Below are 24,243 nucleotides of genomic sequence, written 5' to 3' on the forward strand. Positions count from 1 at the left end.
TTTCGATTCGGCTTGTATTGTCAGGATGGCCGAGCGATTCTGCTTCCGGCCACGCCAGTGAACGGACGCAGGATGCAGGGCTCCTCAGGAGCGGCTTCAGCGGCCATGTCAGGCCGCGGTAACAGGACTGCTGAAAAGGACAACACTTACCAGGTCGTTTTGCCTGCACTTCCAACAGGTCGGTTTGTTTTGAATACCGTTTTTTTGCACGCCGATATCAGGGCCCGCCCGTACCGGGTGGAAGATTTCCGGGATGCTTTAGCACAACACTCGCTAATCCCCGATGTTATCGCTATGGGGGCGTATCGGATGAGCCACGTCTGGGCCGTCACTCTCAAGGATACTGAAGCCGTCAACAAGATTGTCAGTGTAGGTGAGCTGTCTGTGAAAAACGGTCGCTGCTTGGTGATTGACCCGGCGAACCAGGACGTGCGACTCAAGCTTCACTGGCTACTTCACAACGTGCCAGATGAAGATGTTCGTGCTGCATTTGCGCCGTACGGAAAGGTGTCAGACGTTTCCCGGGAGCGCTGGCGTGTTAAAGGTATGCTGGAAAAGGGCTCTACAACTAGACTCGTCACGCTGAAGCTGAAAGCTGGCATGAAGCTCGACGACCTGCCGCATCAGCTCAATGTTAGCGGTGAGCTCGCGCTCGTCATTGTGCCAGGCAGACCCCCGTTGTGCCTACGCTGCCGGAGTACGGGTCACATCCGCAAAGAGTGCCGGGTTCCTCGCTGCGGAACCTGCCGACGGTTCGGGCATGAAGACAACCAGTGTGCACGAACCTACGCTAGCATTGCCGGACCTGGGACCAGCGAAGACTCGTCCGAGTTAATTATGGACGAGGCGGATGCGGAGGAGGCTGCTGACATTAGAGGTCAGTCAACGAAACAGGACGCGCCTTCCATGACGGTTTTAACAAAGGGTAAGGTGATGGTCTCAAATGAAAAGAATGAACCTCGGCATGTCTTGAACGTTCCATCCCAGGACCATGAAAGCGAGTCAAAGGAAGGGTCAGAAGACTTAACCAAATTTTCTGACGTTGAGGATCATCTCAGTACTGAGCCTTCCTGTACTGATGCCATGGAGGTTGGGCCGGAGACAGCAGCCTTAATTGCCGCGAAACGTCCGCATGAGGAAAGCGTCGAGGAGACTCAGCTGCCAGGCGGTGTTTGTGGTGAGCCGCCGCCGAAAACTTCTGGCATCCGAAGAGCCACGTTAAGACCGAAGCCGAACTTCTCGGCTGACACGCGGCAGGCGGGGAAACCGCCTCCGTATTTTTTGTGGAGACCTTAACGATTTGTGGGTCGGCTGCCTACCGACCAGCGTCACGAACCTTCTACAACCAAGTGGTGCGTGTGTTAGCAAAAATGAAACAATGGGCTTGGACTTCGTTTGAATGCATCCCGACATTCTGCTGGCAGGACATTACATGCATGCATACGCCGCTGTTTGTCAGAAGCGGAGGCCACGCAACCATGAAGGTAGGCACCATGCCGGTACTGGCGTCTCTCTCTAGTACATGACTCTCAAGCTTAATTCGCCGTTACACGTAGCTACTTTGAATGTTAGAGGACTGGGAGCGAGAAGGCGACAATGCCAGCTCAGTCGCCTCCTTGTGGATAATGATATAGATATAGCAGCTGTGCAAGAGTCAAAGATTGAGAGCCAAGAAAGCACTGACCGTATGGTGGCTTCTTTTCAAACAAACTTTTATGTGTGTGTATGCCATTCTGTTGGTGTATCGGGTGGGTGCCTTTTATTTATACGTAACACGCTGGGAGTAAGCGTAGAGTCCGTTTTTGCCTGTCCAAGTGGTCGGCTTTTGGTTACCGATTTTACCTACTCTAATTTATGCTGGCGTGTTGTGTGTGTGTATGCTCCCAATTCAGGGCGTGAGCGTGAATTGTTTTTTCAGTCTATTGAGTTGTGGTTGAAGGTCGAGAAAATCTTGCTTGTACTTGGTGACTACAACTGTGTGTGCGCAGCTGTGGACCGAGCGGCCAAGTGTAAACCTCGAAGAGACAGGAGCTCCGAGCTGTTGAATGCACTTGTACATGAGTATAGCCTTGAAGATGTTGGTAGTGTGTTCTCCACTGGAAACCAGCCAGAGTTCACGCACTTTCAGCGAGATAGCCATGCCAGATTGGACAGGGTGTATGCCTCGGTAGATCTTGTTTCCCTATGTACTGCATATGATGTCAAACCTGTGTCTTTCAGCGATCATTGTCTCGTGAGTGCAGTGTTTGGTCGCAAAGGAAAGAAATCGCGATTTAACTGGTACCTATGGAAACTGAATGCCAAACTTCTTGCCGATGAAGAGTTCCTTACTGAAGTTAAGACAGAGTTTGAAAATCGTCTTGCTATGCGACCAGTAAGTTTTGCAGCGGAATGGGACAGCTTCAAAGAGTGGGTCAAATTGAAAGCAATAGAAAAGAGTAGTAAGCTGCGATACAAAGAGAAAGAAAAAGAAAAAGAACTGAATGAACAACTTGCTCTTTTTTTGAGCATGGAAAGTACTGTGCCAGGGCATTTCGCCAGTAAAATACGAGAGCTTAAAAGTGAGCTGGAAACAATCGACAGCGAAAGATACACAGCGGCTGTCATACGTGCAAGGGCTGAAAAACTTTGGGCTGGAGAAGTGCCGACAAAACGAGCCCTAGCAGACGAGAAAAGATACGCCTGCCAGAAAGAAATAAGGAGTATAAGGTATGCCGGCTATATCACTGAAGATGCTAAAGATATTCAGCGTGCCGTAGCAGAGCACTTCGAAGAACTGCTTAGCGCTAAGCTTGAGACTGTAGGCGGCTTTCAAACAGATTTTCTAAGACTGATGCCTGCACTGGATGACGAAAGTAAAGCGCGCCTAGAAACACCGATAACGTTGCAGGAGATAGAATCTGCAATAGATGACCTGACACCTGGGAAGGCCCCTGGGCCGGATGGTCTAAGCGCTGCCTTCTTTAAAACTTTTCAGCAGTATGCGGCTCAGTTTATGCTCGATGTAATCACTGAAGCTTATGAACGTAATACTGTTCCATTGTCTTTCGCTACATCGCACATTGTGCTAATACCCAAGACAGATGATCCGGAAAAACGACTGTTGGTGGGGTCATATCGACCGATTAGCCTCACCAATGTTGACTACAAGGTGTATATGAAGGTTTTAGCAAAAAGACTGCAAAGCGTAATAAAAAAAACTGGTTGGGTCTCATCAAACGTGCGGCATCAAGGGTCGATCGATTGCCACGAATATACATGTCGCAAGAACCGTACTAGAATGTGTTGATGCACTCGGTGGTCAGATAGCCATGATGCAGTTAGATTTGGCGAAAGCCTTTGACCGTGTTTCTCACGAAATTCTTTTTTCCATTTTGGAGCATTCTAACCTTGGAAAAGTCATAGTGGAGGGTGTTAAAATGGCTTACGCGAACTGCACGACCCGTATTATAGTGAATGGTGAACTGACTGACAGCATCGCAGTACGTTCATCGGTAAGGCAGGGCTGCCCACTCTCACCCCTGCTTTTTGCACTGTATTTAGAGCCACTTTGCTTGGCTATCATTGATAGCGATCGCATTTTAGGGTTCAAGCTGCAATCAGCACACGTGAAAATGCTGGCATATGCTGATGACATAGCAGTGTTTTGTGCAACTAGAAAGAGCATCTGTGAAGTTACGGGTGTCGTCCAAACATTTTGTGATCAAACCGGATGTAAGATCAATTGGGAGAAAAGCTCTGGGTTTTGGCACGGTGATTGGGACTTGACACCTGATTTCTTCTGTAAGCTGCGATGGTCTGCTCTCCCAACGCGATATCTAGGCGTGCCTTTAGATTGTTATCGAGATGCCAACATGCACTGGATGGAAGAAACATCCAGAGCGAAAGAAAAAGCGGATGCGTGGCAAGGAAGGCAACTCTCAATGTTTTCGCGCGCTTCCATTTGCAATGTTTTTCTTATTTCAAGGCTGTGGTACCTCATGAATGTGTTGTGTGTCTCACGAACCTCAATTCAGAAAATGCACCGCGTTTTTGCTGTTTTTATTTGGGCATCCACATGGGAAAAAACCGCCCGGACGAACTTGTTTATTTCTGTTAAAAGGGGCGGGCTTGGCCTTGCTCATTTGTTCTTGCGACAAGTGGTTTCGCGATTTATATTCCTGCGTGATCAAAAAGATACCTTTCTAAGAACTGTGATGCAAGTGCGATTGCAGAGGCTGCTCCCTGAATGGATTGTGTCATGTGAAAGCATGCCTGGTACTGTGACTGGCTACCTGCGCGAAGTTGTTTTTTCGTGCAAGTTGCTGGAAGTGCGGTTTTCTTTTGATTACCTTTTCAATGTTCCCAGAAAAAAACTGTATAAAGATCTCATTGACGTGATGCTGCCGGTGCCTTTTTACAGGGAATTACACTGTGGAGGCCCAGGGCAGGATGTTTTGAAAAGAGTAAAGAAGATGCCCGTGAGGCCATCTGCTAAAACGTTCCTTTTCAAACTTCACTCTAATACGCTCCCTGTTAAAACCTGGCTGAATGAAAAAGGTATCTTCGTCCCATGGACAACAAATTGCCTGTTGTGCAAAAAACCGGAGACAATTGAACACGTCTTCTTACAGTGTTGGGATGCTGTTTTTCTGTGGGACGTCCTCCAAAGGACAATTAAAAAGGAACTTCCCCTAACTCCGTACGGAATCAGATTCCTACCAGTGCAGAACGATGATGCACCTTATGATTTAATTATGCTTCTTGGTCTCCATAGTTTGTGGAAAACACGAATGCAGGTGCGTCACGCAGATATAAATACACGATCTGCGCGTGAAAACTTCATTGAAAGTGCGGTGTATATACGCGAAACTTTCAGGATGCAGCAGGATCCATCACATTGGCAATGTCTATTTGATGAGTTGGTGAACCTGAAAAGATTTTAGCCGCGTACGCGTTAGCTCAAGTGTAGTTGACGTGTTTTATCATGTGTATTTTTGTTTTCTGTTTCACGGCAATAAAGAAAAAAAAAAAAAAAAGATGGCCGAGCGGTCCAAGGCGCTGCGTTCAGGTCGCAGTCCGGTATTCCGGGCGTGGGTTCGAATCCCACTTCTGACAGCGTTGATGTCTCTTTTTTTACAAGAATGTGCAACAAAAGGATCCCCTCACTCGCGCTTTCGATTCGGCTTGTATTGTCAGGATGGCCGAGCGGTCCAAGGCGCTGCGTTCAGGTCGCAGTCCGGTATTCCGGGCGTGGGTTCGAATCCCACTTCTGACAGCGTTGATGTCTCTTTTTTTACAAGAATGTGCAACAAAAGGATCCCCTCACTCGCGCTTTCGATTCGGCTTGTATTGTCAGGATGGCCGAGGATTCTACTTCCGGCCGCCGAGGCGAACGGACGTGCCATCATGTGCTCCGACGGAGCGGTAACAGCGGCCCAGCTGGGTCGCGGAAACAGGATTGCGGACTTACCAAACCAGGATTATCAAGTCATTTTGCCTCAACTGCCATCAGGTCGGAATGTTTTAAATACTGTTTTTCTGCATGCCGATGTGAGATGTCGGCCGTATCGCGTGGAAGACTTCCGCGATGCGTTGGATAGTCTGGATATGCTCCCCGAGGTGATTGCCTTGGGGGCGTACCAGATGAATCACGTCTGGGCGCTTACATTCAAGAGCGGAGACGGGATGAAGAAAATGTTGGCCCTGCGTGATTTCAAGGTGAAGGAACGACGATGCGTCATCATCGACCCAATGAACCAGGACGTGAGGCTGAAGTTGCACTGGCTTGTCTACGGTGTCCATGACGACGACGTGCGATCTGCCCTGGCACCTTTTGGGAAGGTAACGGACATTTCGAAAGAAAAGTGGCGTGTCAGTGGCGTTGCGGACAAAGCATCAACGACAAGAGTAATTGGGCTCAAGCTGAAATCCGGTGTTTCGGTGGATGACCTCCCGCACCAGCTCCGCGTAGCAGGCGAGTTGGCTCTGGTTGTAGTGCCGGGCAGAGCTCCGCTTTGTCTCCGGTGCCGGACTGCGGGGCACATTAGACGCGAGTGTCGTGTTCCTCGTTGCACCCGATGCAGGCGCTTTGGTCATCGGGAGGACATGTGCGTTAAACCTTACGCGAGTGTTACTGGACCACTGCAACAAGAGGACGCTTCAGACCTCATTATGGATGAAGCCGACGCCGAGGAAGCAGCGAAAGGGCGGCTAGAAGTGTCCACGCGATGCCCTAACGCGTCTTCCGAAAATTCTGAAGGCTCCACGCAGGCCGCAAGCCGCGACACGAAAAGCCAGTCACTTGCTACACAAGTAAAGACGCCTTCGGAGGCTGCTGAGAAGTCCTCCGAGAGCACCTTGTCGGAGGGCCAGCCAGACGAACACACCCAGGACGGCATGCAGTCACCTGAAGTTACGAAGGCTGCGTCTAGTAGTGACCGAAGAGCAGCGTCAGCCGCAGGCAATGGAAGTCAGCGGGAGCCGATGGAATTAACTGTGAACTCAAAAAGAACGCACGGGGACAGCGTGGGAGCAGGAGACGGCCTTGACTACACTAACAACGAGGGACCGCCCCCCAAAGCCGTCATGCCACGGCGACCTAGCTTCAGACCGAAGCCAAACATCTCCCTCGACCGGAATACGGTCGGGACACCGCCCTCGTAGCAAAGAGCGATTGTGAAGTTTGTGCACAAGGAACTGGACAAACCCTTCAAGGTGCTTCGACCGAGAAGCAAGGCCTCTTCGCAGTGGCTACGGGCTCAACCAAAAAAGCAAGTGCACATGCTCAACTGCTTCCCAGACTGCCGTGGTAAGCGCTGTGCGGTCCTTTTGTTTTGCAATTAAATGGCAGTAAACCTCCAGTCTGCGTTACGTATAGCCACCTTAAACGTTCGCGGAATGACAGCGAGGCGGCGGCAATATCAAGTTAGTCGGCTATTTCTTGAAAACGAATTGGACTTGGTCGCTATACAAGAAACAAAGGTAGAAAGTGAAGAACAAACGGACCGCATGGTGCAACCATTCAGAGATAGGTACAATGTATGTGTGTGTCATGCTGTTGGCAATTCGGCAGGATGTGTTATTTTTATTCGCAACAGTCTGGGCATTGTCGAGGAGGCAGTCACAGTGTGCCCTTCTGGACGCCTGATTGTTGTTGACTTTTCCTTCTCTAATTTGAAATGGCGTATGATATGCGTCTATGCACCTAATAAGGAAGGGGAGCGTAGGTTGTTCTTCGAGCAGCTCGAACAGCATTTGAAGGGTGAAAGATGTGTTGTTATGGTGGGTGACTTCAATTGTGTATGTATGCCTGAAGATCGCGTAAAACTTCAGCCTGTGAAGGACCCCAGCGCACACTTATTAAGGACGTTAACCACAGAGTATCATCTAGAAGATGTTGGTTGGCTTCTGTCACCTAATGGACAATGCCAGTACACCCATTTCCAAAGAGAAAGCCATGCGAGGCTAGATCGTGCATACATTTCCCTAGAACTCGCGCCTCTGTGCCGAAGTTATGAAGTTAAGCACGTGTCTTTTACAGATCACAGCCTAGTAGTTTTTTGCATAGGAGCAAAGGAAAATAAATCTAAATTTAACTGGGAGCTTTGGAAATTTAATTCTAAACTTTTGGATGATGAGAGCTATGTGAACGAAGTAAAGGAAATGTTCAACGCACTGTTTGCGACGAAATCAGGGGACTGGATGAGTGAGTGGGAAAGTTTTAAGAACAATATAAAAATGAAAGCAATAGAAAGAGCAACCATTTTACGACATGTCAGTAAAGAGAACGAGCAAGATCTGCACCGTCAACTCAACTTGTTGCTGAACCTAGATAGCGGGACGCCTGGATTGTGGTCGAAGCAGATTAAAGAAGTTAAGAATAAACTTGAGCTTATCGATGAAGAAAGATATAGGGGAGCTATTGTGCGAGCACGAGCAGAGCGATTATGGGTTGGCGAGACACCGAACAAGCGCTCACTCGGTGACGAGAAAAGATACGTGGAAAAAAACAAAATTAAAAAGATACTTCACCATAACGAAGTTGCAACAGAATGCGAGGTTATCAAAGAAGCGTTTGCAGAGTACTATAGTGAGCTACTTGGGCGGGCTAAGCAAAGGAAAGAACAATTCGAAAGTCAGTTTTTGCAGACCATGCCCAGGCTTGAGGATGAAGTTAAAGCCAGGCTTGAGCAACCAATCAGTGTACTTGAAATTGAGCAGGCTATAGAAGAAATAAGCGCTGGAAAATCACCCGGTCCTGACGGATTAGGGGCTGCTTTTTACAAGAAATTCAAATCAGAAGCCAGCAGGGCATTGTACTGCGTAATAAAGGAAGCATACCATGTTAAACAAATGCCGCCATCTTTCAAAGCTTCACATAATGTCTTAATTCCTAAATCAGATGACGCAGTCAAACTTCTATCGGTGGAGTCCTATCGGCCTATAAGCCTCACAAATGTGGATTATAAATTGTTTATGAAAGTGTTGGCAAGGAGGGTGCAAGGTGTCATTAAACAGTTGGTAGGTCCACACCAAACGTGCGGCATTAAGGGCCGCACTATCTGTACGAATGTACACACAGCAAGATGCGTTTTAGAGTGTTGCGATGCAGACGGAAGACATGTAGCAATGATGCAGCTTGACTTGTCAAAAGCATTTGACAACGTTTCACATGACGTCCTTTTCACCATTTTAGAGCATGTAAATATCGGAAGTGTTATCGTAGATGGAGTCAAAATGGCATACGCTGGGTGCTCTACCCGTATTATTGTAAATAAAAGTCTTACTGACGCAATAGCCGTGCGATCGTCAGTGAGGCAAGGATGTCCATTGTCCCCTCTTCTATTTGCCTTGTATCTAGAGCCCTTTTGTTTAAGCCTGATTAATAATGAAAGAATCCGTGGATTCAAGCTACAAGCATCTGAAGTGAAAGTACTTGCGTACGCGGATGATATTGCCATTTTCTGTGTGAACCGACAAAGCGTAAGTGAGGCAGTCGAGGTTGCTGGCGGTTTTTGCACCGCAACTGGCTGTGAGATTAACTGGGAAAAATCGGCTGGCTTTTGGCATGGTAACTGGTACGAAAGACCGGAAACGTTTGCAAACATGCGATGGACATCGTTGCCTACGAAGTATCTGGGTATGCCACTTGATAGCTATCAAGAGAGCGAACAGTACTGGCGTAAAGAGACAGAAAGGGTCAGGGAAAAGGCGCAAGGCTGGCAAGGCCGTAATTTGTCCATGTTTGCCCGCGCGACTGTCTGCAATCTTTTTTTGATATCCAAGGTGTGGTTCGTACTCCAATTTTTGTTTATGAAACGCACAAATCTGCAAAAAATTCACAGAGTGTTCGCGGTTTTCATTTGGGGGGCAAGTTGGGAACGTACTAGTAGGACGAATTTGTTTCATTCTGTTTGTAATGGTGGATTAGGCCTGTCTCACCTGTTTTTAAGACAAATTGTGTCGCGATTTATTTTTCTGCGGGACCAGAAAGACTACTTTTTGCGCACAGTAATGCAAGTGCACTTAGGCAATGCCTTACCTGAATTTATTGTTTCATCATGCAATGACGGTGGACGCGCAGTAACTGGGTTTTGGCGAGAAGTCGTACTTGCAGTACAAATCTTAAAGGCTCGATTTTCCCTTGAGTACTTAAGTTCAGTGCAAAGGAAAAAACTGTACAGAGACCTACTGGATACAATGTTGCCAACACCCAGGTACCGAACAATATACTGTGGAGGCCCAGGAAATGATGTTTTAAAGAGAGTTAAAAAGATGAATATTAAGCCCAGCATAAAAACCTTCTTCTTTAAACTTCATACAGGCACGCTCCCAGTTAAGACTTGGTTAGAGGAAAAGGGAATATTCGTTCCATGGACAACTAACTGTATATTATGCAAGAAACCAGAAACAATAGATCATGTATTTATTGATTGCTGGGATCCAGTCTTCTACTGGGACATCTTGCAAAGGACTCTAAAGAAAGACCTACCAATAACACCGTACGGAATCCGTTTTCTACCAATTGAAAACGATGGAGACATTCCTTATGATCTAATCATGGTTCTGGGGCTCCACAGCATATGGCGAACAAGGATGGCTGTTAGGCACGCCGATGTAAACGTCCGTCCAGTCAGGGAGAATTTCATTGAAAGCATTTTGTACTTACGAGATGTTTACCGTACATTGCCAGAACCTCCAGACTGGATTGGCGTCCTAGATGAACTTGTTCATTTTAAGAAGTTTTAAGCATTCACGCTGACCACGGCATGGTCACCGTGTTTTATCTGTATATATTTGCAGTGTATTTGTCAAAGCAGGCAATAAAAAAAAAAAAAAAAAAAAAAAAAAAAAAGTCAGGATGGCCGAGCGGTCCAAGGCGCTGAGTTCAGGTCGCAGTCCGGTATTCCGGGCGTGGGTTCGAAACCCACTTCTGACAGCGTTGATGTCTCTTTTTTTACAAGAATGTGCAACAAAAGGATCCCCTCACTCGCGCTTTCGATTCGGCTTGTATTGTCAGGATGGCCGAGCGGTCCAAGGCGCTGCGTTCAGGTCGCAGTCCGGTATTCCGGGCGTGGGTTCGAATCCCACTTCTGACAGCGTTGATGTCTCTTTTTTTACAAGAATGTGCACCAAAGGGTCGCCTCACTCGCGCTTTCGATTCGGCTTGTATTGTCAGGATGGCCGAGCGGTCCAGGGATTCTACTTCCGGCCACCACTGTGAACGGACGTGTTATCATGAGCTCCGTCGGAGCGGTGTTAGCGGCTCAGCCGAGCCGCGGAAACAGGTTTGCTGCTGAAGATAACGACACAGGCTACGAAGTTATGCTGCCCCACCTCCCAACAGGTCGTATTGTTTTTAATACCGTATTTTTGCACGGCGATGTTCGAGCGCGGCCGTATAGGGTCGAGGACTACAGGGATGCCCTTGCCCGTTTGGAATTGCTTCCCGAGGTTGTGGCCTTGGGAGCATTCCAAATGAATCATGTGTGGGCAGTCACGTTTAAGAACACGGAAGCCGTTAAGAAAGTGCTTGCTGCCGGGAGCATGACTGTGAAGGAGCACCGGTGTCTTGTGATTGACCCCAACAAGCAAGAGGTTCGCATTAAAGTGCACTGGGTCCTTCACAACGTGACTGATGAAGAAGTGCTTGCGGCCTTCCTTCCGTACGGCGAGGTGACCGAGTGTTCGAAGGAGCGCTGGCGTGTGCACGGCGTCACAGAAAAAGGGTCAACGACCCGTGTACTAAGCCTGAAGCTGAAATCCAACTTGACAGTTGAAGACATACCTCATCAACTGCGAATAGCCGGTGAACCTGCACTTTTGGTTGTAGCTGGGAGGCCTCCGCTCTGCCTCCGCTGCCAAGGGAAAGGCCACATTCGCCGCGACTGTCGGGTACCTCGGTGCTCGCGCTGTCGCCGGTTTGGTCACGACGAAAGCGAGTGTGTACCTACGTACGCAAGCAAGACCGGACTAGGAAGGAACGCCGATGTGACTGAACACGTTATGGACGAGGTGGAGGCTGAGGAAGCATCAAGGGCAGCTGGAGGCAAAACAGCAACCGTCGAGAAGAGCACGCAGCCTTCAAGTGTTGGGCCTAGCGGCACAAGTCCGGCCGAGGCACCTCCAGTACCGCAACGCGTCTCGGAGGAAAAGACGAGCCAAGAAAAGCAGCCGCCTACTCTCAGAGCCCCTGCTAGAACACTTGACGAACCGCACGTCGAACACCCCCATAATGAGGTCTCATTGGAGGAAGCTGCTGTCACGGCCACAAAACGCGCTTACCTCGAAACTGTGAAAGATGATTGACAAACTGATGGAGCACCCGCGGAGGAGCCGCCCACCAAGGCGGTAATGACGCGACGGTCTCCCTACAGGCCAAGACCAAATATTCCACCAGACATACGACCTGCGGTAGAGGCGCCTGAATAGCGCTTCTACAGCTGTAATGTGCTGCCGTCGGTTTCCGGATCAGCGTGCCATGGTGGAGACGATATACCATGGAAGGGAACTGTGAGCTTGACCGTCAAACTTTGGCCATGGACTGTGAAAGTGCGTGTGATCGTTGCGAGGCGGGGCACTTTGTGGAGCTCCAGCACGCGGAATCCCCTTCAGCGCCACGGTACCCTGATGTGAGCACTGCGCGAGCAGTGGGTGCCTTTAAGAATGAACGAAAGATTGAACTGCCACTACGCGTAGCCACACTGAACGTGCGTGGACTGGCGGCGAGGAAGCGCCAGTGTCAGGTCAACCGCCTCTTTTTAGAAAATGAATTGGATATAATCGCATTACAAGAAACTAAGATTGAGAGCGAGGAGCACACAGATCGCATGGTTGAAATTTTTCGGTCCCGATACAATGTCTGCGTATGTCACGCGGTTGGAAAGTCCGGAGGTTGCGCGTTATTTTTGAGAAATAATCTTGGAATTGGGAATGAAACCATTGTCACATCCGAAGAGGGTCGGTTACTGGTTGTCGATTTCACCCTTTCTGGATGCTCTTGGAGAGTGATTTGTGTGTATGCCCCTAACAATTACAAAGAACGTGTTAGTTTTTTTGAAAAGGTCAAAGTGTTTTTGAACTGCGAGAGAAGCGTCGTTTTGATGGGTGATTTTAACTGTGTCTGCATGCCAGAGGATCGAGTGCCGATCACCCCTGTGCGTGATCAGAGTGCGCAGTATCTCGATGTAATAATTCAAGAACACGACATGGAAAATCTGGGCTGGGTGTTGCTTCAAGGCTCGCAGCCATGTTTTACGCACTTCCAACGCGGTAGCAATGCAAGACTAGACAGAGTATACGCAAGCATAGGATTTGTGACAATGTGTTCCAGCCATGAAGTGAAACATGTTTCTTTCAGCGATCACAGCCTTGTTATTGTAAGCTTTGGGAAGAAACATAGTAGGACTCGTTTCAACTGGAAACTTTGGGAATTTAATGTTAAACTGCTGGAGGATGAAACTTTTGTTAAACAAATTATAGACTTAATCAAAATGCCTTGCGTGAAATCAGCAAGCTGCGCAGATAAGTGGGAAAATTTTAAGAACACAGTCAAGATGAAAGCGATAGAACGAGGAACTATCCTTCATCAAAGCGAAAAGAAACGAATCAAAGAATTGGAGTGCAAATTAGACTTTTTGACAAGTATGGAAACAGCAGTGCCCGGTTTGTACATAAAAGAAATCCGAGAAGTCAAAAGCCAGCTAGAAGCTCTGGAGGCAGATAAGTACCGAGCGGCTGTGATAAGGGCGCGCGCCGAAAAGTTGTGGGCTGGTGAAGTGCCGAATAAGCGTGCATTGTGTGATGAATGAAGATATGCAGCACAAAATGAAATTCAACAGATCCGCTACCGCAACAGAATAACGACCGACCGCGAAGAAATCGAGCGAGTGTTTGTTGAGCATTACAAAGGACTGATAGGGAATGACAGAAGCGCAAAGGGCAGTCTGTGGGACGAATTTTTGCACCTCATGCCTCGATTAGACGAAGAGAAACGTGCGCGCTTAGAACAGCCTATTAGCTTAGAGGAAGTTCAGAAGGCTATTGAGGACCTGCCACTTGGGAAAACACCAGGACCGGATGGGTTAGGCGCTGCTTTCTATAAAACATTCAGAGAAGAAGTCAGCCCGCTGCTATATGATATGATTGCAGAAGCATACAATGTAAAACTAATGCCACCTTCCTTCTCTACTGCCCACATTGTGCTTATCCCCAAAACATGTGACCGAGAAAAAATGCTATCTGTGGGGGCTTATCGCCCGATAACCCTCACAAATGTCGACTACAAGATCTATATGAAGATTCTTGGCAAACGTTTACAGAGTGTCATCACGGACCTAGTTGGACCGCACCAAACGTGCGGAGTGAAAGGGCGTACCATCTGCACAAATGTGCACATCGCTCGAAGTATCCTTGAGTGCTGTGATGTGTTCGGTGGCCGAGTTGCAATGGTACAGCTAGACCTGTCGAAGGCGTTTGATCGCGTGGCGCACGATGTCTTGTACTCAGTTTTGGAACATGTAAATGTGGGCAGCATAATACAAGACGGGCTTAAAATGGTTTACAGCAGCTGTACAGTTCAAATAATTGTCAATAAGAACCTGTGTGAACCCATCCCTGTGCGGTCCTCCGTACGGCAGGGATGTCCGCTTTCACCATTGCTTTTTGCACTTTACCTTGAACCCTTCTGTTTAAGTCTTATTAACAACGACCGAATAAATGGCTTCAGGTTTCAGCCATCTAATGTTAAAATTCTTGCGTATGCGGACGACATTGCTGTATTCTGTAGTGACCGCGAGAGTGTACAAGAAAGTGTTGACGTCGCCAAGCGGTTTTGCCAGCAAACTGGGGCTGAGATCAATTGGGAAAAGAGTGTGGGCTTTTGGCACGGAAGCTGGGGAATTACACCACCGTTGTTCGCGAATCTGCAGTGGACAAACATGCCGTTGAACTACTTGGGTGTGCCTCTCGAGCACTATAACAAGAGCGCAGATTACTGGAACGAGGCGACGTCAAAAGTGAGCGAGAAAGCAAGGGCATGGCAAGGACGAGACTTGTCGATGTTTGCGAGAGCAACAGTATGCAACATTTTTTTAATTGCCAAAGTGTGGTATGTTTTGCAGTTTCTGGCTATGTCGCGTGTAAATGTGCAAAAAATGCATAGGGTATTTGCTGTGTTTATCTGGAATTCAAGTTGGGAGAGGGTCAGAAGAACCAATTTGTTTCGAACAGTTCAAGATGGTGGTCTGGGTCTCGCACATTTGTTTGTTCGCCAGGTTGTGTCTCGTTTTATGTTTATGAGGGATCAGAAAGACCCCTTCCTGCGCTCAATGATGCAGGTGCGTCTGAGCAGAACTCTTCCTGATTTTATAGTGTCCACTGTGAGATTGTCAACTTGTGGCGCTAGAGGTTATTTGAAGGAAGTTGTTGACTCTGTGCAATTTCTCAAGGTTCGGTTTTCACAAGAGTATCTCAGCACTGTAAAGAGGAAAAGACTGTACAAAGATCTTATAGATCTAATCATGCCAGTGCCTCTGTACCGTATAATAAACTCTGGAGGCCTAGGTCAAGATGTTCTTAAAAGAATTAAAAGGATGCCAGTTAAAGCAAGTACAAAAACATTCTTTTTCAAACTGCACACGGGAACCTTGCCGGTTAAGACATGGCTATCTGACAAAGGCATTTTTGTACCATGGACAACGAACTGCTTGCTGTGCAAAAAGCCAGAAACCGTTGAACATGTGTTCATTGAATGTTGGGACGCCATCTTCTATTGGGATGTCCTGCAACGTACACTAAAAAAGGAACTACCTTTAACACCGATTGGAATCCGCTACTTACCAACAGACACAGATGACAGAGGTGTCCCTTATGACATGATTATGCTCCTCGGCCTCCATAGTTTATGGAAAACTCGAATGGCGGTGCGCAATGCAGATGTAAACGTCCGAACTACAAAGGAAAACTTTGTGGAAAGTGTATGTTATATACGTGATGTGTACCGAGTGCAGAAAGACCCACCAGCGTGGATGTGTGTGCTTGACGATTTAGTTCAAATCAAGTCATTTTAACTTTTGACCGGCTGAAGCAGCCGGGGTGCTTTTAACAATGTATCGTGCTTGTCTCAATAAAAAGGTATTAAAAAAAAAAAAGTCAGGATGGCCGAGCGGTCCAAGGCGCTGCGTTCAGGTCGCAGTCCGGTATTCCGGGCGTGGGTTCGAATCCCACTTCTGACAGCGTTCGTGTCTCTTTTTGTACAAGAAAGTGCAACAAAAGGATCCCCTCACTCACGCTTTCGATTCGGTTTGTACTGTCAGGATGGCCGAGCGGTCCAAGGCGCTGCGTTCAGGTCGCAGTCCGGTATTCCGGGCGTGGGTTCGAATCCCACTTCTGACAGCGTTCGTGTCTCACAAGAAAGTGCAACAAAAGGGTCCCCTCACTCACGCTTTCGATTCGGTTTGTACTGTCAGGATGGCCCAGCGGTCCAAGGCACTGCGCTGCGTTCAGGTCGCAGTCCGGTATTCCGGGCGTGGGTTCGAATCCCACTTCTGACAGCGTTCGTGTCTCTTTTTGTACAAGAAAGTGCAACAAAAGGATCCCCTCACTCACGCTTTCGATTCGGTTTGTACTGTCAGGATGGCCGAGCGGTCCAAGGCGCTGCTGCGTTCAGGTCGCAGTCCGGTATTCCGGGCGTGGGTTCGAATCCCACTTCTGACAGCGTTCGTGTCTCTTTTTGTACAAGAAAGTGCAACAAAAGGATCCCCTCACTCACGCTTTCGATTCGGTTTGTACTGTCAGGATGGCCGAGCGGTCCAAGGCGCTGCGTTCAGGTCGCAGTCCGGTATTCCAGGCGTGGGTTCGAATCCCACTTCTGACAGCGTTCGTGTCTCTTTTTGTACAAAAAAGTGCAACAAAAGGATCCCCTCACTCACGCTTTCGATTCGGCTTGTATTGTCAGGATGGCCGAGCGGTCCAAGGCGCTGCGTTCAGGTCGCAGTCCGGTATTCCGGGCGTGGGTTCGAATCCCACTTCTGACAGCGTTCGTGTCTCTTTTTGTACAAAAAAGTGCAACAAAAGGATCCCCTCACTCACGCTTTCGATTTGGTTTGTACTGTCAGGATGGCCGAGCGGTCCAAGGCGCTGCGTTCAGGTCGCAGTCCGGTATTCCGGGCGTGGGTTCGAATCCCACTTCTGACAGCGTTCGTGTCTCTTTTTGTACAAGAAAGTGCAACAAAAGGATCCCCTCACTCACGCTTTCGATTCGGTTTGTACTGTCAGGATGGCCGAGCATTCCACTTCCGGCCACCGAGCGTGACGGACGTGATTATCATGGGCTCCCAAGGAGCGGATTCAGCGGCCCAGCTGGGCCGTGGTATCAGGAGCACGGAAAGGCCTACCAAGGATTATGAACTGGTTCTACCGCATCTGCCTACAGGTTCGAGTGTTTTACATACTGTTTTTTTGCATGGCGACATAAAAGCCAGGCCGTACCGGGTGGAGCACTTTCGAGACTCCCTCGCTCGTCTTTCACTGCTGCCGGAAGTGGTTGCCCTCGGGGCATACCAAATGAATCACGTGTGGGCGGTAACGTTTAAAGGTGAAGAGGCGAAAGCGAAGATTTTGGAAGCCCAAGCTATTGAAGTGAAGGAGCACCGCTGCGTGGTCATTGACCCCTGTAACCAAGGCATCAGGTTGAGGCTTTTCTGGCTGCTTCACGGCGTGCAAGACGATGACGTGCGAGCGGCGTTGGCAGCTTTTGGAAAAGTTACGGAAATTTCAAGAGACAAGTGGAGAGTGCAAGGTTGTGTCGACAAGGCTTCAACGACACGAACGGTCACGCTGAAGCTCAAAGTGGGCGTTACCATCGAGGACCTGCCGCATCAGCTTCGGGTCGCCGAGGACGTCGCACTCGTCCACGTCCCAGGCAGAGCCCCGCTTTGCCTCCGGTGCCGCGGGAAAGGACATATACGTCGTGAGTGTCGTGTGCCGCGCTGCGGGCTGTGTCATCGCTACGGCCATGACGAGTCGCAGTGTGTGCGCACGTATGCCAACGTTGCAGGCCCCGTGCCGAGTGAAGTGGCAGGCGAGCACTTGATGGACGCAGTGGACGCCGAGGAAGCGAGCAGTGGAATCACTAAGGAGGCAGAACAGAACGGACAGTCCTCTGAGAAGACCCCTGCCCCTAAAGAACACTGTGAATCAGAGTTGATAGTTCCGTTGCCGAATGTCGCTGGGACCGAGACACCCACGAAAGAAAACGGCAATGCCAGTGCAGCAAGCCCAGCGTCGGCTACGCAACACAGTGAGGAACAGGGGGACACTGAAGCTGAGATGCCAGCTGCTTCTACCTTGCTTCTACCTTGCACGAAGACAGTGTCAACGAGGAATCAACCCAAGGAGGAGCGGAAAGCGGACAGCCTCCACTGAAGGCAGCCCCCCTTCGCCGGGCGTCCTTCAAGCCAAGGCCAAACGTGCCCCCAGACCGGAGAACTGTGTCACCTGTGCCTCCGCCATAGCGGGGGTACCCTTTCCGGTCGAGACGTTACAAGCCCGGTCCATGATCGGGAGCAGCGCTTGGAACGACGGACGGACTCGCCAAAAAGGAAGAATGGTCATCCCGTGCAACAGATCAACCGCAATGCTGTCTTTCTGCAAAAGCGATGTGAGTGATATATGTTTCGCGATATATAATTTCTTGAGATGGCGACGAATTTAACCACTGGCTTGCGCGTAGCCACGCTAAATGTGAGAGGGCTGTCAACGCGTCGGAGACAACTGTAGCTTAACCGCATTCTGCTGGAAAATGAAATTGATGTGCTAGCAGTTCAAGAGAGCAAAATGGAAAGCGAACAACAAACAGAGAAAATGGCTGAAATATATCGTTCTAGATATAGTGTTTGCGTTTGTCATGCGGTTGGAAGATCGGGGGGATGTGTCATTTTCATTCGAAATTGCATAGAGTGTGTGCAGTCTGTGTTCTCGTGTGAGAGTGGGCGGCTATTGATATGTGATTTCACTTTTTCTGGATTGGACTGGAGAGTGATCTGCGTTTATGCGCCGACTAGAACGTTTGAGCGGGAAGAGTTTTTTCACTATATGAAATCCTTCCTAATACATGAGAGGCGTGTTCTCCTGCTTGGAGACTTCAACTGTGTCTGTAGACCGGAAGATAGAACAACAGACCGTGTCCTTCGTGACAAGAGTGCAGAGTTACTTACTGACATTGTTATTGAGGCAGAGCTGGAAGATGCTGGCTGTAAAATGACGCATGAAGGCCAAGCAAAGTTCACGCACTTTCAAGGTAGCTGTCATGCAAGGTTGGACCGAAAATATGTTCCCATTGATTGTGTGCCCTTGTGCTCGGAATATGAAACACTTCCCATGAGCTTTAGTGACCACTCCCTCGTAATGATTACTCTAGGCATGAAAAGTAAGGCAACAAAGTTCAATTGGGAGCTATGGAAATTTAATGAAAAACTGCTGCTGGATGAAGAGTTTACCACTAAAGTTAAAGAATATATTAGGCATATGTTACAAAATGACTCTAATTTTATACAAACATGGGAGCAGTTTAAGTGCGAGATAAAGATAGCTGCTATTGACCGAGCATGCACTCTCCGACGTAAAGAAAGAGAACAAGAAAAAGAACTTCGTAGCACACTTGAATACATGCTTAGCATGGAGAGCGTTAAGCCTGGCTTATTCGCCCAAGATATAAAAAAGATAAAAACCAAACTTGAGGTGATAGACGAAGAGAAGTATCGCGGTGCGGTGATAAGGGCACGCAGCGAAAAATTGTGGCTCGGAGAGACGCCCACGAAAAGGGCACTTAGTGACGAAAAAAGGTACGCAGTGTCAAAAGAGATAAAAGAAATCTGCTATCAGAACGTAGTTACCTCGGAAAAAAAAACGATTGAACGGGCGTTTGTAGAATTTTACAGCGAATTGTTTAGCCTGAAAACACCGGACATTGAACGCTTCAGAAAAGACTTTCTTTCGCTGATGCCAAGAGTAGAAGACGAAGTGGCGCAGACACTTGAAGCAAGTATTACTTCCGAGGAAATTGAGGCCGCTATCGGGGAATTAAATTCCAATAAGTCACCCGGACCAGATGGTCTTGGTGCTGCCATATACAAGGCCTTTCCAACTGAAATGGCTGTTTTACTGGAAAGAGTTATTAGTGAATGCTACGAAAAGAACGTACCTCCTCCGTCTTTTCGAATGTCACACATTGTACTAATCCCGAAAACAGATGACCATGTTAAGCTTCAGTCTGTAGCGTCTTACCGTCCTATAAGCCTAACGAATGTTGACTATAAAATTTACATGAAAGTATTAGGACGACGACTCCAAAGTGTAATTACTTCTCTTGTAGGCCCACATCAGACATGCGGTATAAAAGGAAGGACCATTTTTACTAACATACACGCAGCAAGGAGTGTACTCGAAGGTTGTGACGCGATGCATGACCACGTAGCCATGATGCAATTAGACCTCCACAAAGCATTTGATAAAGTGGTACATGAAATTTTGTTCTCTGTTTTAGAGTATGTCAATGCTGGTTCCGTGATTACAAAGGGCGTGAAAATGGCTTACGAGTGCTGTTCAGCGAGACTGGTCGTGAATAAGCAGTTAACTGATCGTATACCTGTTCAGTCGTCAGTAAGGCAGGGCTGTCCTCTGTCTCCCCTTTTGTTTGCGCTTTATCTGGAGCCTTTCTGTCTAAGATTGCTTACAAGGCCAAACATACGCGGTTATAGATTTTTTCAAAGTGAAATTCGGGTTTTGGCATACGCGGACGATATTGCGGTTTTTTGTACTGACCATGAGAGCGTGCAAGAAGTTGTAAAAGAAGCCACTGCCTTTTGCACTGCAAGTGGAAGTGAAATTAGTTGGCCAAAGTGTTTAGGATTTTGGCACGGAAACTGGCAATACGCGCCTGAACTGTTCTCCAGTATGCAATGGACAATAACGCCAGGCAATTACCTTGGTGTGCCACTAAAGCACTACCGTGAAAGCAAGGAATGTTGGGCCGGTGAAGTTGAGCAAGTGAAAACCCAAACAAACAAATGGGGAGGACATAACTTTTCTATGTTCGCAAGAGCTACCGTTTGCAATATGTTCCTAGTTGCAAAAATTTTTTACATGCTGCAAGTGTTATCTATGTCAAGAATCTCTGTTCAAAAACTGCATAGGGTATTTGCCACGTTTGTGTGGGCTTCAACATGGGAGCGTACCAGTCGATGCAATCTTTTTCATACGGTGCATAACGGTGGACTGGGCTTGTCACATTTATACTTAAAGCAGATTGTAACAAGGTTCTTTTTTTTGCGCGAACAAAGCGATGTTTTTCTTAGAACGGTAATCCAAGTGCGACTGCGTGATTCACTGCCGGAATATGTAGTTTCGACAATGTCTACAGGGCCAATGGCTCTAAGTGCTTTTCTTCGCGAAGTTGTCGCGTCCTTCCAAATAGTGAAGGCGAGATTTTCAAATGAGTATATGTGTACTGTTACGCGAAAACGGCTGTACAAAGATTTATTGGAAACCTTTTTACCTGTGCCTCTTTATCGCGCTGTATATGCTTTGGGTCCGGAGCGGGACGTGTTGAAGAGAGTGAAAAGAATGCCCATCAGATCGTCCGCTAAATCTTTCTTTTTTCAATTGCATACCGGCACTCTTCCGGTGAAGCCATGGCTGGAAAGCAAAGGCCTTTTCGTGCCTTGGTCTGCTGACTGTTTAATTTGCAAAAAGCTGGAAACCATAGAGCATATTTTCCTTGATTGTCACGATGCGGTTTTTTTGTGGGACGTGCTACAACGCACTATTAAAAAGGACTTACCAATAACGCCGTTTGGCATACGCTACCTTCCATGCGGCCAGCCAGGAGAAGTGCCCAGTGATTTATTGATGGTCTTGTGTATGCACAGCATATGGAGAACGCGGATGGATGTTCGCCATGAGCATGTTGTCGTACACCCAGCCCATCAATACTTTGTTGAAAGTGTAATGTACACGCGTGATGTTTTCGGAGGGCAATCTGAACCCCCGGAATGGCTGCCAGTCTTGGACAAGCTCATGTCACCTTATCCATTCTATCACAAGAAACCTGTAAGAAAGTGACTTGTGTTTTTAATTCCATGCGACTTTTCATCGTTCTTTGTAGTTGCCAAGTCGGTAATAAAGAAAAAAAAAAAAAGTCAGGATGGCCGAGCGGTCCAAGGCGCTGCGTTCAGGTCGCAGTCCGGTATTCCGGGCGTGGGTTCGAATCCCACTTCTGACAGCGTTCGTGTCTCACAAGAAAGTGCAACAAAAGGATCCCCTCACTCACGCTTTCGATTCGGTTTGTACTGTCAGGATGGCCGAGCGGTCCAAGGCGCTGCGCTGCGTTCAGGTCGCAGTCCGGTATTCCGGGCATGGGTTCGAATCCCACTTCTGACAGCGTTCGTGTCTCACAAGAAAGTGCAACAAAAGGATCCCCTCACTCACGCTTTCGATTCGGTTTGTACTGTCAGGATGGCCGAGCGGTCCAAGGCGCTGCGCTGCGTTCAGGTCGCAGTCCGGTATTCCGGGCGTGGGTTCGAATCCCACTTCTGACAGCGTTCGTGTCTCTTTTTGTACAAGAAAGTGCAACAAAAGGATCCCCTCACTCACGCTTTCGATTCGGTTTGTACTGTCAGGATGGCCGAGCATTCTACTTCCGGATACCGTAGTGAACGGTGGCAGAATCATGTGCTCCAGCGGAGCGGCGATAGCGGCCATTTCCAGCCGCGGAAACAGGCTTGAGGACATGGATGATAGCGAATATCAGATTATTCTGCCAACTTTGCCCACCGGACGCGTTGTTTTTAACACGCTTTTTTTGCACGGCGATGTGCGAGTCAGGCCATACAGGGTCGAGGATTTCCGCGACGCCCTTGCCAACGCTGGTGCGCTCCCCGACGTTGTGGCGTTGGGGGCGTATCAGATCAACCATGTTTGGGCGGTCACGTTAAGCAGCACAGAAGCAACGAAGAAACTGGCGGCTTTCAAGGAGCTCGAAGTTAAGGGACGCCGTTGCCTCATTATCGATCCCGAGGACCAACAGGTGAAGCTGCGACTTCACTGGATGTTGTACGGTGTGGCAGACGACGACATACGGACGGCTTTTGCGGCTTTTGGGAAGGTGACCGAGGTGACCCGGGAGAGGTGGAGAGTTCAAGGCGTCAGGGAGAAGGGGTCCACCACGAGGACTGTGCTCCTGAAATTGAAACCCGGGATTAAGGTCGATGACTTACCTCACCAGCTGCGAGTGGCCGGAGAGCTGGCCCTTGTCGTGGTGCCTGGGCGAGCGATGCAGTGCCTGCGCTGCCGTGGTACCGGTCACGTTCGACGAGAATGTAAGGTGCCGCGTTGTCCAAAGTGTAGACGCTACGGTCATGACGAGGCAGCCTGTGTGCTTTCGTACGCTTCGGCAGCGGGACATGGAACTGCGGAACGGTCGGCGGAGCTCACCATGGACGTGGTCGAGGCGGAGGAGGCGGCGAAGGGTGCCGGAGAGGTGCGAACGCAGACACGGGAGACGGATTCGTCGGTGGACTCGGCAGAAAGCGGCAATGCTGCGAGGGATGTTGGGAGAGCGGACTCTGCACCTCAGCTCCCTAGCAATGAGGAAGGCCCGTCACTTGAGCCTTCAAACGGCATGGAACAGGATAATGGGGAGGAGCACTCAGACACCAGCGGTGTTCGTAAGCCAGGCGTCCCAGCCCCAGCCAAGCGATCCCACACACAGTCCGAACCCGAAGGTATCCAGGCGTCAGCCCCCAGCGTCGACGAGCCACCAGCAAAAACGGGGCAATCCCGGCGGTCCACGCTACGTCCGCGGCCAAACATTTCATCAGAGAGACGGGTAGCGCATAAAGTGCCCCCGCTGCCGGGTCAGCCGCTCGCACCGGACGGGGATGGATCAAACGACGGCGTCTAGCAACGCGCTAGACGGGAAAGGTAAGCACCATGCTTTCGGTCTCTTCACCCTTGATGAAAATGGCGCCCGAAACCACGTTAAGAGTAGCCACGTTAAATGTCAGGGGATTGGCAGGCAAAAAGAAGCAGAGCCAGATGCATCGGCTCTTAATTGACCACGATATTGACGTGCTTGCCGTGCAAGAAACTAAGGTTGACGGGGAGGAAGAGAGCGGGAGCATGGTGCGACGTTTCACGGCTAGATTTTACGCCATTGTTAGCCACGCAGTTGGGACATCGGCCGGGTGTGTATTGTTTGTCAAAAAGCTGCCTGGTCTGGTTGTAAAGGGCTACTCCTCATGCTCTTCTGGACGGTGTGTAGTGGCTGATTGTGTATACAGCGGTGTTGAGTGGCGCATTATTTGTGTGTACGCTCCTAACTGTGTGGAGGAAAGAACAGTGTTTTTCGAGAATGTTATGCAGCAGTTAAGTACGGAAAGGCAGGTAGTATTGCTGGGCGATTTTAACTGTGTACTGAATGCTCGAGACAAAACCAGCACACGCGGATTCAGAGACAAGAGCACTGAAATGTTATGCCAGTTAACAAGCGAATGGAATATGGAGGATGTGGCTGATTGCTTGGAAGGACCGCGTGCCGTTCAGTACACGCACTTCCAAGGTTCTAGCCACGCGCGTCTGGACAGAATTTACGCGTCGCTGGATTTGATTCCTTCATGCAATGAATACCGAGTTGTGCCTATGACATTCACGGATCACTGTTTGGTGCAATGCTTATTCGGCACCAAAAAACGAAGCAATGCA

At 48.8% G+C, this 24,243-nt stretch overlaps 3 protein-coding genes and 13 non-coding genes across 16 annotated transcripts; all 16 read left to right on the forward strand.

Moving 5' to 3' along the window:
- The first annotated feature begins 5,173 nt into the window (after positions 1-5,173).
- Positions 5,174-5,257, forward strand: TRNAL-CAG (transfer RNA leucine (anticodon CAG)). Its single transcript has one exon. It is a non-coding gene; the product is annotated as a tRNA-Leu (tRNA).
- Positions 5,258-5,388: 131 nt separating this feature from the next.
- Positions 5,389-6,649, forward strand: LOC146203045 (uncharacterized). The gene has a single exon (XM_084588499.1). The coding sequence runs from the start codon at positions 5,389-5,391 to the stop codon at positions 6,643-6,645; it is 1,257 nt and encodes a 418-aa protein (XP_084444625.1). The 3' UTR covers positions 6,646-6,649.
- A 3,687-nt stretch (positions 6,650-10,336) lies between these two features.
- Positions 10,337-10,420, forward strand: TRNAL-CAG (transfer RNA leucine (anticodon CAG)). The gene has a single exon. It is a non-coding gene; the product is annotated as a tRNA-Leu (tRNA).
- A 76-nt stretch (positions 10,421-10,496) lies between these two features.
- TRNAL-CAG (transfer RNA leucine (anticodon CAG)) lies at positions 10,497-10,580 on the forward strand. Its single transcript has one exon. It is a non-coding gene; the product is annotated as a tRNA-Leu (tRNA).
- A 126-nt stretch (positions 10,581-10,706) lies between these two features.
- On the forward strand, positions 10,707-11,790 carry LOC146203048 (uncharacterized). The gene has a single exon (XM_084602560.1). It carries the CDS (start codon positions 10,720-10,722, stop codon positions 11,788-11,790), a length of 1,071 nt encoding a protein of 356 aa, XP_084458686.1. The 5' UTR covers positions 10,707-10,719.
- A 2,461-nt stretch (positions 11,791-14,251) lies between these two features.
- On the forward strand, positions 14,252-15,632 carry LOC146203049 (uncharacterized). Its single transcript, XM_084588500.1, has one exon. The coding sequence runs from the start codon at positions 14,421-14,423 to the stop codon at positions 15,549-15,551; it is 1,131 nt and encodes a 376-aa protein (XP_084444626.1). The 5' UTR covers positions 14,252-14,420; the 3' UTR covers positions 15,552-15,632.
- Positions 15,633-15,716, forward strand: TRNAL-CAG (transfer RNA leucine (anticodon CAG)). The gene has a single exon. It is a non-coding gene; the product is annotated as a tRNA-Leu (tRNA).
- Positions 15,717-15,792: 76 nt separating this feature from the next.
- TRNAL-CAG (transfer RNA leucine (anticodon CAG)) lies at positions 15,793-15,876 on the forward strand. The gene has a single exon. It is a non-coding gene; the product is annotated as a tRNA-Leu (tRNA).
- A 69-nt stretch (positions 15,877-15,945) lies between these two features.
- TRNAL-CAG (transfer RNA leucine (anticodon CAG)) lies at positions 15,946-16,034 on the forward strand. Its single transcript has one exon. It is a non-coding gene; the product is annotated as a tRNA-Leu (tRNA).
- A 76-nt stretch (positions 16,035-16,110) lies between these two features.
- On the forward strand, positions 16,111-16,197 carry TRNAL-CAG (transfer RNA leucine (anticodon CAG)). The gene has a single exon. It is a non-coding gene; the product is annotated as a tRNA-Leu (tRNA).
- Positions 16,198-16,273: 76 nt separating this feature from the next.
- TRNAL-CAG (transfer RNA leucine (anticodon CAG)) lies at positions 16,274-16,357 on the forward strand. Its single transcript has one exon. It is a non-coding gene; the product is annotated as a tRNA-Leu (tRNA).
- A 76-nt stretch (positions 16,358-16,433) lies between these two features.
- On the forward strand, positions 16,434-16,517 carry TRNAL-CAG (transfer RNA leucine (anticodon CAG)). Its single transcript has one exon. It is a non-coding gene; the product is annotated as a tRNA-Leu (tRNA).
- Positions 16,518-16,593: 76 nt separating this feature from the next.
- TRNAL-CAG (transfer RNA leucine (anticodon CAG)) lies at positions 16,594-16,677 on the forward strand. Its single transcript has one exon. It is a non-coding gene; the product is annotated as a tRNA-Leu (tRNA).
- A 5,002-nt stretch (positions 16,678-21,679) lies between these two features.
- Positions 21,680-21,763, forward strand: TRNAL-CAG (transfer RNA leucine (anticodon CAG)). The gene has a single exon. It is a non-coding gene; the product is annotated as a tRNA-Leu (tRNA).
- Positions 21,764-21,832: 69 nt separating this feature from the next.
- On the forward strand, positions 21,833-21,921 carry TRNAL-CAG (transfer RNA leucine (anticodon CAG)). The gene has a single exon. It is a non-coding gene; the product is annotated as a tRNA-Leu (tRNA).
- Positions 21,922-21,990: 69 nt separating this feature from the next.
- Positions 21,991-22,079, forward strand: TRNAL-CAG (transfer RNA leucine (anticodon CAG)). The gene has a single exon. It is a non-coding gene; the product is annotated as a tRNA-Leu (tRNA).
- Positions 22,080-24,243: the final 2,164 nt, after the last annotated feature.

Source organism: Amblyomma maculatum, chromosome 1 (assembly GCF_055883805.1).
Source record: "Amblyomma maculatum isolate TAMU_Amacu chromosome 1, ASM5588380v1, whole genome shotgun sequence".
NCBI lineage: Eukaryota > Metazoa > Arthropoda > Arachnida > Ixodida > Ixodidae > Amblyomma > Amblyomma maculatum.

Excerpts from the sequence above, each read along its gene's own strand:
- LOC146203045 (XM_084588499.1), top strand. The coding sequence starts at position 5,389 with ATGTGCTCCGACGGAGCGGTAACAGCGGCCCAGCTGGGTCGCGGAAAC.
- LOC146203048 (XM_084602560.1), top strand. The coding sequence starts at position 10,720 with ATGAGCTCCGTCGGAGCGGTGTTAGCGGCTCAGCCGAGCCGCGGAAAC.
- LOC146203049 (XM_084588500.1), top strand. The coding sequence starts at position 14,421 with ATGCCGTTGAACTACTTGGGTGTGCCTCTCGAGCACTATAACAAGAGC.